Source organism: Oncorhynchus mykiss, chromosome 3, assembly GCF_013265735.2.
Source record: "Oncorhynchus mykiss isolate Arlee chromosome 3, USDA_OmykA_1.1, whole genome shotgun sequence".
Classification (NCBI taxonomy): domain Eukaryota; kingdom Metazoa; phylum Chordata; class Actinopteri; order Salmoniformes; family Salmonidae; genus Oncorhynchus; species Oncorhynchus mykiss.
Window position 1 is genome coordinate 70124795 of NC_048567.1, and position 11064 is coordinate 70135858.

Here is an 11064-nt window from a genome sequence, read left to right on the forward strand (position 1 = left end):
ATGGAACACTGGTCACTTTAACAATGTTTATATATCCCATTTTACCCACTTCATATGTGTATACTGTATTCTAGTCAAGTCCATCCTATTCAACTATTGCTGTACATATACTATTCTATCCACGTATTCTTCAGATATACTACATATTATATCTACATACTGTCCACAATGTCTATTCATCCCATCACACATATGCGCTCATACATACAGTACCAGTCAACAGTTCGGACACACCTACTCATTCAAGGGTTGAGAGAATGCCAAGAGTGTGCAAAGATGTCATCAAGGTAAAGGGGGACTACGTTGAAGAATCTCAATTATAAAATATATTTTGATTCGTTTAACACTTTTTTGGTTACTACATGATTCCATATGTGTTATTTCATAGTTTTGATTTCTTCACTATTATTCTACAATGTAGAAAATAGTAAAAAGAAAGAAAAACCTTGGAATGAATAGGTGTGTCCAAACTTTTGACTGGTACTGTATATATGTGTATATATATATGTGTGTATATATATATATATAATTATAACACCAATATACTCCTACTCCTAATGTTACTATATTTCTAAATTCCATTCTTTTACTTTTAGATTGGTGTGTATTGTTGTGTATGGTTAGATATTACTGCACTGCTGGAGCTAAGAACACAAGCATTTCGCTACACCCACAATAACACCTGCTAAACATGTGTATGTGACCAATAAGTCATATCTTCTCCAAAAGACAAACAAAGTAAAAATAAAGAAATAACTTTGGTCTTTTCTAATTAAGTGAAAACAATAAGTAATAAGTAATTAAGGTCTATATACAGTGAGCAAAACTGGAAAAGTAACACAAAACAAAATCAGGAAGACTGGATCCTCCTGTTTTCAAACTTGATGAAAAAAATAAAAATGAAACTGTTGAAATAGGTCTTAAATGATCTAGTATGGTACATTGATACCAGTCCTCGTTGGGGTTTCAAGACTAGTCCTTCACTCACCCCTCCCCAGCGGGACAGGGGTGAGTTGGGGTCCCCATCAGGGACAAAGGAGAGGAACGGAGGTCCCCTGTTGTGTTGAGGGGGTCCCAGACCTTTATTGCTTCTCTGGGGGTTCGGATGAGACCTCAGAGCCGTCACTCCAGAGTTTGGTTATTGCTTAATTCTCAGCTTATGTGATCACACACAGACACACACAACTAGATGTGTGTTTGCATGTTGTTCAAGAGTGTAGATTTGTGACTTGCATCAGTTTAAAAAAATCTATCTCCACTTTGCTCAGTTTTTCTACCCAATTGTTCTCTTTTCACACTTTTAGAGGATCTGATCTGTCGTCATCTGCTCATCATCTGATGGTCTGTGAGAAGCTCCACGTCTCAAAGTTCTGTTCCCACTGTCAAAAAGCGCTTACCCTTCCTGTCCATCAGTGATGACATCACCAGGACATTTTGTCCTCATGCAGAACAATCACTCTGTTCCAATAAGAAGTTGTTGTTTTCTGCTTCTCCTTTCTTTCCCCCCATTACTTCACCATCACACAGCTTCTCAGCTGCTGCTGTCCACCGCAGCCCAGCTCCTGCATCTCAGACTCTCTCCCGGAGGCTGAATCCAGACTCCACATCCCCTGCATAGGCATGAGGGGGAAGGGGCCCTTGGTGAAAGCCTGGGTCTGGTCCTGGGCTTGGTCCTGGGGGTTGGTCTGGTGGTAGAGGTTGGTCTCGAGGTAGAGGCTGGACTGCTGGCTTATGTGCAGTCGAGCCTCGAGGAGGTAAGCAGCAGTACCCACAGGGGAGAGAGAGGAAGAGGAGGAGCAGGAGGAAGAGGAGGAGCAGGAGGAAGAGGAGCCATAGGAGGGTGAAGATAACTCCAGAGGTTGCTGCCAGAAGGCATGCTGGAGAGCCAGGGGGCTCTGGTGGGAGGGCAGGGTGTGTTGGGGTTCCCCCTGGAGGAGGGAGGGGGCGGGGTTGTCGAACAGGGTGGAGGGGGCGGCGAAGACTGAGGTGGGGGAGGGGGGCTGCTGCTGGGTCAGGAAGAGCGGGGGATTCTGGGTAGGTGCTGGCCAAGGAGGCTGAGGTTGGGGCTTGTGCTGGATCTGGAGCATCCTGTAAACAGAGACAGAGAGGTGGGGTTAGAATGACACTTACGGTGACTACGTGTCTGTGATTGTATTTATGTGCAGGTGCGTGTGTAAGGTTGTGTGTGTCTCCCTCTTACCTTTGCTGGTGCAGAACTTCCTCCAGCATGCTGCGGTGCTCACTGATGGTGGGGCCTAATGATCCCCAGGTGCCACGGCTACTGCGGTCGGAGGTCGGAGGGCAGACCTGCCTCGCCAGACCTTTGATCTTATTCAGACCCAGAAGGCCTTTAGTGCGCGTGTTCTTTCTCAGCTGTTGGCGGAAGGCTTTCAGACCTGGGGAGGTGCACAGAGAGAGAGACAGGCAGACGATTGGTTAGATGATGATGTGACTGATACATTTCTCTGTAGTAATGATGATGATGAGGATGATGGGACTGATGCATACCTAATGGCTATAAACTGACATCATCCATACCTTGTGTCAGGGAGGTGTCGGAGGCTCTGCGGCCCTCTTGGAAGCTGGCAGCCTGAGCCTGGGGGAGGAGGTGACAGGAGAGGGCCGGTGGGCTATCGGCGGGGACCAGTGCCCCAGGCTCAGTCCCAATGGCCAGCACGGCTGACAGGCCACCTACAGCGGGGTGCAGAGCGGGGTTGGGGGTGGACGAGGACCTCAGACAGCTGTCAGACGACGCACCATCGGAGGGGCTGACAACGATGCAGGGGGGGTTGCACTGGTGGAAGCGAGCAGAGACCTCGGCCAGGGTGTGTCGCCGGGAGGTGGTGGTGGGCAGGACGAGGGCCGAGCAGGTGTGTGTGACCTCCTCCTCCAGGTCGCGGGGCCGCACCTCTTCACTGATGCTGGTCTCCACCAGGCTGTTGGGGGAGATGGAGCGGTTACACAGCAGTCGGTTCAGACTGGCTTCCACCGGGAACACCACACGTTGGAACAATGCACCTTGGTCATATTCCATCTCCGCGTGCATGGGAGGGGTACTCTTGCATTGAATGGGGTAGGCTGAAGGTCTGAAGCTGTCCTCCATGATGACCTCTGGGGTACCGGAGTCAGAGGTGCTCCTGGGTCTCTGGTTCCAGGGTCCACACTGACGGCTGAGCTGCTGGGCTCGGTGCTCCCTGATCCTCTCCAACAGTAAGTAGTAGATGGCTGAGAAGTGGTTGTAGCTGCTGCTCTGCAGAGACTGGGGCAGAACAGAAGGACATGTTAGTCAGCCATTTTGGTCCAAAGGGTATCATAATATAAGGGGCTGTATTAGCCAGCTTTTCACTGTTCCTCTCCCTGTTTGTCTCTCTCACTCTCTCTACATATATTTCTCTCTCAGATAGGTCTGTAGCCCGTCAGACTGCGTTCACCCAGACTGATCTCATGAGAGACTGCTGTTGGAGCTCATCTACTCACCGCTAACTGTGTCAGGCTTTAAAAGCAGATGCCAGTTATCCCCCTAATTCTCCCTACAAAATGAGTATTAAGTCCCCCAGGTGTACAGGGATCCAGGGTGTGTTTGACTGTGGTGCCTGCCTGGGAGGCAGCATAACATACCCTGCTCTACTGCCAGACATGACTAACTGTCTCAAAGCCCCACCACTTTCAACCCAGTACCCAACCCCACTACCTCAGTCTTTACAGTATACTCCAAATACTGTATTCCTGTGGTACTATGTGATCTGTATAACCCATAACCTATAACCTGTAACTTGTAACCCATAACCTATAACCTATAACCCATAACCATAACCCGTAACATATAACCTATAACCCATAACCATAACCCATAACCTAATACCCATAACCATAACCCATAACCTATAACCTATAACCCATACCCCGTAACCTATAACCTATAACCCATAACCCATAACCTGTAACCTATAACACATACCCTATAACCTATAACCCATAACCATAACCCGTAACCTATAACCTATAACCCATAACCCATAACCCATAACCTGTAACCTATAACACATAACCTATAACACATAACCTATAACACATAACCTATAACCTGTAATCTACAACCTGTAACCTATAACCCATAACCTATAACACATAACCTATAACACATAACCTATAACCTGTAATCTACAACCTGTAACCTATAACCTATAACACATAACCTATAACCTGTAACCTATAACCCATAACCTATAACACATAACCTACAAACTGTAACCTATAACCCATAACCTATAACACATAACCTATAACCCATAACCCATAACCCATAACCTGTAACCTATAACACATAACCTATAACCTATAACCTATAACCCATAACCATAACCTGTAACCTATAACCTATAACCTATAACCCATAACCCATAACCTGTAACCTATAACACATAACCTATAACACATAACCTATAACACATAACCTATAACCCATAACCCATAACCTATAACCTATAACACATAACCTATAACCCATAACCTATAACCTGTAACCTACAACCTGTAACCTATAACCCATAACCTATAACCCATAGCCTATAACCTGTGACCTATAGCCCATAACCTGTAACCTATAACCCATAACCTATAACACATAACCTATAACACATAACCTATAACCTGTAATCTACAGCCTGTAACCTATAACCCATAACCTATAACACATAACCTATAACACATAACCTATAACACATAACCTATAACCTGTAATCTACAACCTGTAACCTATAACACATAACCTATAACCTGTAACCTATAACCCATAACCTATAACACATAACCTACAACCTGTAACCTATAACCCATAACCTATAACACATAACCTATAACCCATAACCTATAACCTGTAACCTATATAACGGCCCAGCTCCACTCACTCCTACCCTCCTCTAATCCACCTTTTAGGACAATAACACCAATAAACCAATTAACCAATCAACCAATTAACACATCAACCAATAAGCCACTCACCTCAATGGTCCTGTGGCGGTCAATGCCCAGGGTTTGCATGATGCCCAGGACAGGCTCGCTGTAGTCCCCCAGGTTAGAGTTGTAGTCTGTGAGGGGAAGGGTCATGCTGAGGGTCTGGTGAAGAGCTGTGGGGTCAGCCAGCATCCAGCGGTGCTGCTTGATCTGGGCCACACTGATCCTCTTAGCTGGGTCTACCACCAGCATCCTACGGATCAGGTTCTCACAGTCTGCGGGGAATAAAGAGGGAGGAAGAGGGAGAAAGGAGGGAGGGAGAATGGAGGGAGAAGGGAGGGAGAGATAGGGAGGGAGAAGGGAGGTAGGGAGGGCGATAGAAGGGAAAGCAAGGTCAGTCTGATGCTACAGCATATGCTTTTATATAATATAAACCAGTCACTTTATCAATCAATGTATCAGTTCAATCACACTATGAAATGTGTCACTGTGTGGTTGCCATGGTGTGATGGGTACCTTGAGACATGAAGAAGGGGATTCTGAAGCGCCCCTCTGTGACTCTCTGTCTGAGAGCAGGGAGGCTGGGCCCGTCGAACGGAAGGGAACCGCACACGAGAACGTACAGAACCACACCCAGACTCTTTAGAGGAGAGACACCAGGAGGAGAACGTCAACAAATGGCCTCTCCCTTTACTTCACTATTCATTGGTTTGACATGAAGATGGTAGAACTACGGTTCAAAACACATTGTGTACAGTTTCCCTGTCAGCCCTTACCCAGATATCCAACTGTGGCCCTTCGTACTCCTTCCCCTCGAACACCTCGGGTGCTGCGTAAGGGGGGCTGCCGCACCACGTAGACAGGGGCTCGCCTGCGTTGTAGAAGTTACCGAATCCAAAGTCTGAACGGGAAGGAGAAAGAGATTGGTTAGTTTGTGAAACTCGTGGTTGTTTGAGTCCTGTATTCCCTGCTGGCTACAGAGTTTTTTCTTGTTGATATTGCGTAATGTTAATCACATAATGACAGATAAAAGGCCAGATAGCATCTGAGCTAATATCACCCTGGGCTCTGACACAGAGCTCTGATTGTCCTGCCACAATGAGGCACTGAGGTTGACCCGCTGGGCACTGTCTTGCTTTCTGGCAGTGTGTGTGTGTTTGTTTGTGTGTGTGTGTTTACTGAATACAGATTGTCACCCTGGCTCTCTGTGGCATCAGATCAGGCCTGCTATGACCCTGCTATTTCACCATAAAGAACCTTCTAGTTCTTGGCAGTTGGCAATTCATTAGCACTCAGACCCAGTAACAATCTTTTAATTACAGTGATGCAGGTATTCTCTTCAGTAGAGAGATTAAGAAGTCTGGGAATCACGTAGAGAACCATAAAGGATAGAGGGGAGTCTGCTATCTATTATCTCCCAGACAGACTCACAGCCAGTTTGATGTTCATGTTATCTCCCAGACAGACTCACGGCCAGTTTGATGTTCGTGTTATCTCCCAGACAGACTCACCGGCCAGTTTGATGTTCATGTTGGCATCCAGCAGTAGATTCTCAGTTTTGAGGTCTCTGTGAACGATGTGGTGCCTGTGGCAGTAATCCACTGCCGTCAGAATCTGCCCGAACTTCTTCTGCGCCTCGTCCTCGCTCATGCGCCCGTTTGAGGTCAAGTAGTCTGGAGGACAAGAGGGAGAGAGAGGGAGAGAGAGAGAAAGGGCGTTTTAGACTCAGATGCCTAAACCATTTATACATCCTGGGTGAGGGACGAACTTCATATCTATTTTACCCCTTTTATTACCTAAAAAGATACTGCACAGCCAGTGGAGGCTGCTGAGGGGAGGATGGCTCATAATAACGTCTGGAATGGAGTCAATGGACTGGTATCAAACGTCTGGAAACCACGTCTTCGATGTGTTTGATACCAGTCCATTGACTCTAGTCCAGCCATTATTATGAGCTATCCTCCCCTCAGCAGCCTCCACTGTGCCCAACACAGGTTACAACAAAGGGATATTTTATTTGATCCTCACCGAACATCTCTCCATTTTTGGCGTATTCTGTCACAATGTACAGCATATCTTTAGTCTCCATTACCTAAGAGAAACACAAAGAGAGACATAGAAGAGAAGTTAGCTAAAAGTATACACACACAAACATACCGTGATGACGTGAGGAGAGAGAACTTTTCACTCCGTGAGTGTTTTAGCAGAGCCAGGACTGAGCACTGGGGACATTTTCTGGCAACCTTCATTTTCCTCTGACCACACTACCCCCTTCCTGTTCCATAACTTCTGTCACACACACACACTGGGCATGCTGACTTTCCATGATATGAACTGTTGCATAACAGAGATGACAGGCACTTCCTGTATGCTCTTTATTTATAGGACACGAACACGATACGAACAAGAGTCCACACAGGCAAAAACACACACAACAGTTCAAACCCGTGTTCCCACTAAACTGTGTTGTCTGTCACCAGTTGTTGTTGTTGGGAATGTTGTGTCACTACCACTTCTTAGGAATGAAAGCCTGATTAACATCACTGCCAGGACTCAATAAACCAAAACCTAACGCTAGCTAAGTCACGAATCAACAACAATGGCAGTCATTTCAAAGCCTCGTTTAATTTCCAAACCAGTTTCTCTTTAATTTTTCTAACTGCGTGAGAGACAGAGAGGTCCTGGGCAGCCGTAATGGTTAGGGATACACAGACGCTCCACATAGTCTCTAGTCTTCGTCTGAGAGAGATGAGCACCACTCTTTGTCCTTCTCACCCTAGAGGTGCTGCTGATGTCATACAGGCTTCCAGGGAAGTGGTCTGGCACGTCAAGGGCCCCTCATACTGGCCCCTTGAAGAGTGGTGTGTGGGGGAGTGTGTGAATGAGAGAGAAAAATAAAGAAAGAGAAAGAAAGAAAGAAAGAGAAATAGACAACAGGCTGTGGTCATCTCCAGAAGTAGAAAAAAGTGTCATTTTGTTCACAAAAGAGCATTCAGTATCTAAAGGTCAGCATATCTAAAGGTCGAGGTTCAATACTTTGGTGTTGTTTTTGAGTTTTTTTTTTTGGTGGTGGTGCATCAGCTTTAATATTGCAAATAGATTGTGGCTTTTTTCAATGCAATTGTCTGCCTCATTTCCAATCCCCCACTGTTTGTTAGTGTAACAGAAGGATGAGAGGGAGAGGATGTGACCTCCGGATCACAAGGTTGCCTTTACTGCACTACACCTCCCCCTCAGTGGGCAGATGAGGGGGTGTCACAGGGGGGGGGGGGGGGGGGGGGGGACGACCCGGCTCAGAGCCATTAGTCATCCAGTGACTCGTCCTAAGTGAGAAGTTTCCCTGGCTTTCCCCAGCAGCACTGTCAGATCTGGCCCTGTGAGCCCTGATTGGAAATGCTGATTAGCTTTAGGAGGACTATCCCTCAGTACTAATTTGCTCACAGTGGTGGCTCGTCCTCTGGAAGACATATGACACATCAGGCTTTCCTGTCCAACTCAAAGCGTTGTGTGTGCGTGTGCGTGTGCGTGTATGTATGTGTGTGTGTGTGTGTGTGTGTGTGTGTGTGTGTGTGTGTGTGTGTGTGTGTGTGTGTGTGTGTGTGTTTGTGTGTGTGTGTGTGTGTGTGTGTGGGAGAGGGGGGGACCTTCTAATAAGATCTTTCCCCAGGATTTTGGGTGTGGAAGGGAACACAATTTCGCAATCTCAGCAGTCACCCTCTTAAATCCCTCAGCAGTCACCCTCTTAAATCCCTCAGCAGTCACCCTCTTAAATCCCTCAGCAGTCACCCTCTTAAATCCCTCAGCAGTCACCCTCTTAAATCCCTCAGCAGTCACCCTCTTAAATCCCTCAGCAGTCACCCTCTTAAATCCGGACATCCAGTAATCCTCAAAACCAGCAAAACAGCACAGAACTGAACAAAGGGCAGAAAACTGCTGATTGAAAAAAGACGTGTGTGTGTATAAACCCAGTGTATGTACCATAACACAAACAGTGAAACCTTCCTTTCCATTTCAGCCATACATTTCATCTCTTCCAAGCCACCACACGTCCATCCCTACTCCTTGTCCTTTAAGTTCAATAAAGGTCAAATAAAAAATATATACAAATAATAGGCCCTCTACCTCTCTTGTTTACTGTGCATGTGTTATTCGTCCCCGGCACCCACTCAGCTCTTGTGTCTCTCTGTGGACACATAGCCAAACACACAGCCCAGTCACTCAGCAATATCCATGATGGATAGCGTGTCAGTCAACACACCTAAAATAACAGACCCCCCCCAGTGGAACAGTGGATCATAATAGAAACAACACACACCTGGTAGAGTTTGATGATATGGGGGTGGTTAAGCAGCTTCATTATCTGGACCTCCCTGTAGATCTTCTCTAGGTTGGATGGGTTTAGTCTCGTCTTGTCAATGATCTTTATGGCCACCTGGCAGTGGACAACCAACCAACACAGCAAACTGTAAACACACGATAAGGTCTACTATATCCAGGACAAATGCACTGTGAGAGGCTGATATGATTCTACCAAATGTTTTTGTTCTTTTCAGATGTGTTCGTGTGATTTAGAAATGAATAAAATATGACATGGAACCATTGGTAATGAAAGATTTGGGATGCTGACCTGTGTTTTGGTGACTTTGTGCCTTGCCAGTTTGACCACGGCAAAGTTTCCTTTCCCCAGCGTGCTTATGATCTCATAGAAGCCGACCTGGAGAGGCCTTCCCTGGGTATGGTTGGGCTGGGCCCCCTGGCTGCTCTCCGTCATGATCACCATGATGATTATTATATTCCAAAGGATAGGATAAAAATTGTGTGTAGTACCTGCGTTACAAAAGTACAAATTTGAAATATCAAATGCGCATACGTCTATGATTAATGGCATTGTTTTATTTTTTATTGTAGGCCTATTATTTGTGTGTTATCATTTGTTAGGCCTAATGCATTACATTATCAATGTATTATTGTCATTATTGATAATAACGTTATAATTATAATCATTAGGCTACACATTTAACTAGGCGTAGTTCTTCCACAATTACTATAAAAAAAAACGCAAAGATTCTGAATTAACATTTCCATTGCATCATCATGCACAAAATAATTCAAGATAGAGCACATCATTTCATGTCTGTCAAATCTTCAAGTTTGCACTAAATTGAAATACTGCTCTAACCATATATTAATTCTATTAAATACGTCTTTTGAAGCGTTGGCGTCATACTAAACATGCCCAAATATGAAAAGTCTATGCTTAATAGACATGTAGACATTTATAACATAACACACAATACAGAATTGTTAAGTGTTAAGAAAATGGCAATGGCAGCTCCGCGCACACAGGCTGCCCGAGTAAAACAAATAAAAACGGTCTCAATAAATAAATAAAACATTATTATATATGTCCATTATAGATCCACTTTGAAATACAAACCAGATTTTTCCAAAGAATCATAAGAGCATTGCCGTGTCTTACCTTATTGGATGTAGGTGCACCAGCTCCTCTCACAGTTTAATCGGTTGTTACAGACAGCTATACAAGTCATTCTATAAGGATATTAGTTGCAGTAAATATGAGAAAAGTATAATGAAAAACAGCATTTCACTTTTTTTATTTTCCTTCTTTTAAAGAAATATCTACATAAATGTACACTGAAGTGTACACTAAAGTGTGCCAGCCGTATCAGTTAGAACTATTTACAGGTTAATTTGGCCGGTCACAACCCCGGCTACCGCACTGTTCGGTCTGCCTGTGCGCTCCTGTGGAATGCAGACAGCCACAGTGTTCATGGGAAACTCCTCCTCTCTCGCTGCTATAGGCTAACAAATTGATACCCACCTCATTAACGTCACACTCGCGTCAGAACTTCGAGCGAAGCACAAGCCTGGGCGCAAGCGCAAGGCAGAGGTTGCCAGGCAACCGTGCGGCTCGGCGCGCGGTGACGCGAGTGCTGATGGAGAGGTTGCTTGGAGATGGGGGCGATGACGTCAGTCCCGGAGATGTGTCACCACGTGATGTTTCCTCCCAAGCTGTTGTTGTATAGCGGAGCTCGAGCTTGGGCTCGCTTATCGCTGCTGGAAAGCTTTTGAGTGTGTGCGCTCCTTCGA

The 11064-nt window shown here is 45.6% G+C and overlaps 1 protein-coding gene across 1 annotated transcript; it reads right to left on the reverse strand.

The window, feature by feature from the left end:
- Positions 1-503: 503 nt before the first annotated feature.
- LOC110520496 (serine/threonine-protein kinase SIK2) lies at positions 504-10738 on the reverse strand. Its single transcript, XM_036975048.1, has 11 exons — positions 10433-10738; positions 9581-9780; positions 9269-9385; positions 6982-7045; positions 6465-6626; positions 5730-5854; positions 5470-5593; positions 5002-5228; positions 2539-3259; positions 2201-2396; positions 504-2088 (listed from the first exon to the last, which is right to left on the reverse strand). The coding sequence occupies exons 2-11, from the start codon at positions 9731-9733 to the stop codon at positions 1509-1511; spliced, it is 2469 nt and encodes an 822-aa protein (XP_036830943.1). The 5' UTR covers positions 9734-9780; positions 10433-10738; the 3' UTR covers positions 504-1508.
- Positions 10739-11064: the final 326 nt, after the last annotated feature.

Coding starts and splice junctions, on each gene's coding strand:
- LOC110520496 (XM_036975048.1), bottom strand. CDS start 9,733: ATGGTGATCATGACGGAGAGCAGCCAGGGGGCCCAGCCCAACCATACC. Junction 9,386..9,580: donor ACAAAGTCACCAAAACACAG/GTCAGCATCCCA, acceptor GTCCACTGCCAG/GTGGCCATAAAGATCATTGA. Junction 5,855..6,464: donor CATGAACATCAAACTGGCCG/GTGAGTCTGTCT, acceptor CTTCCCGTTCAG/ACTTTGGATTCGGTAACTTC.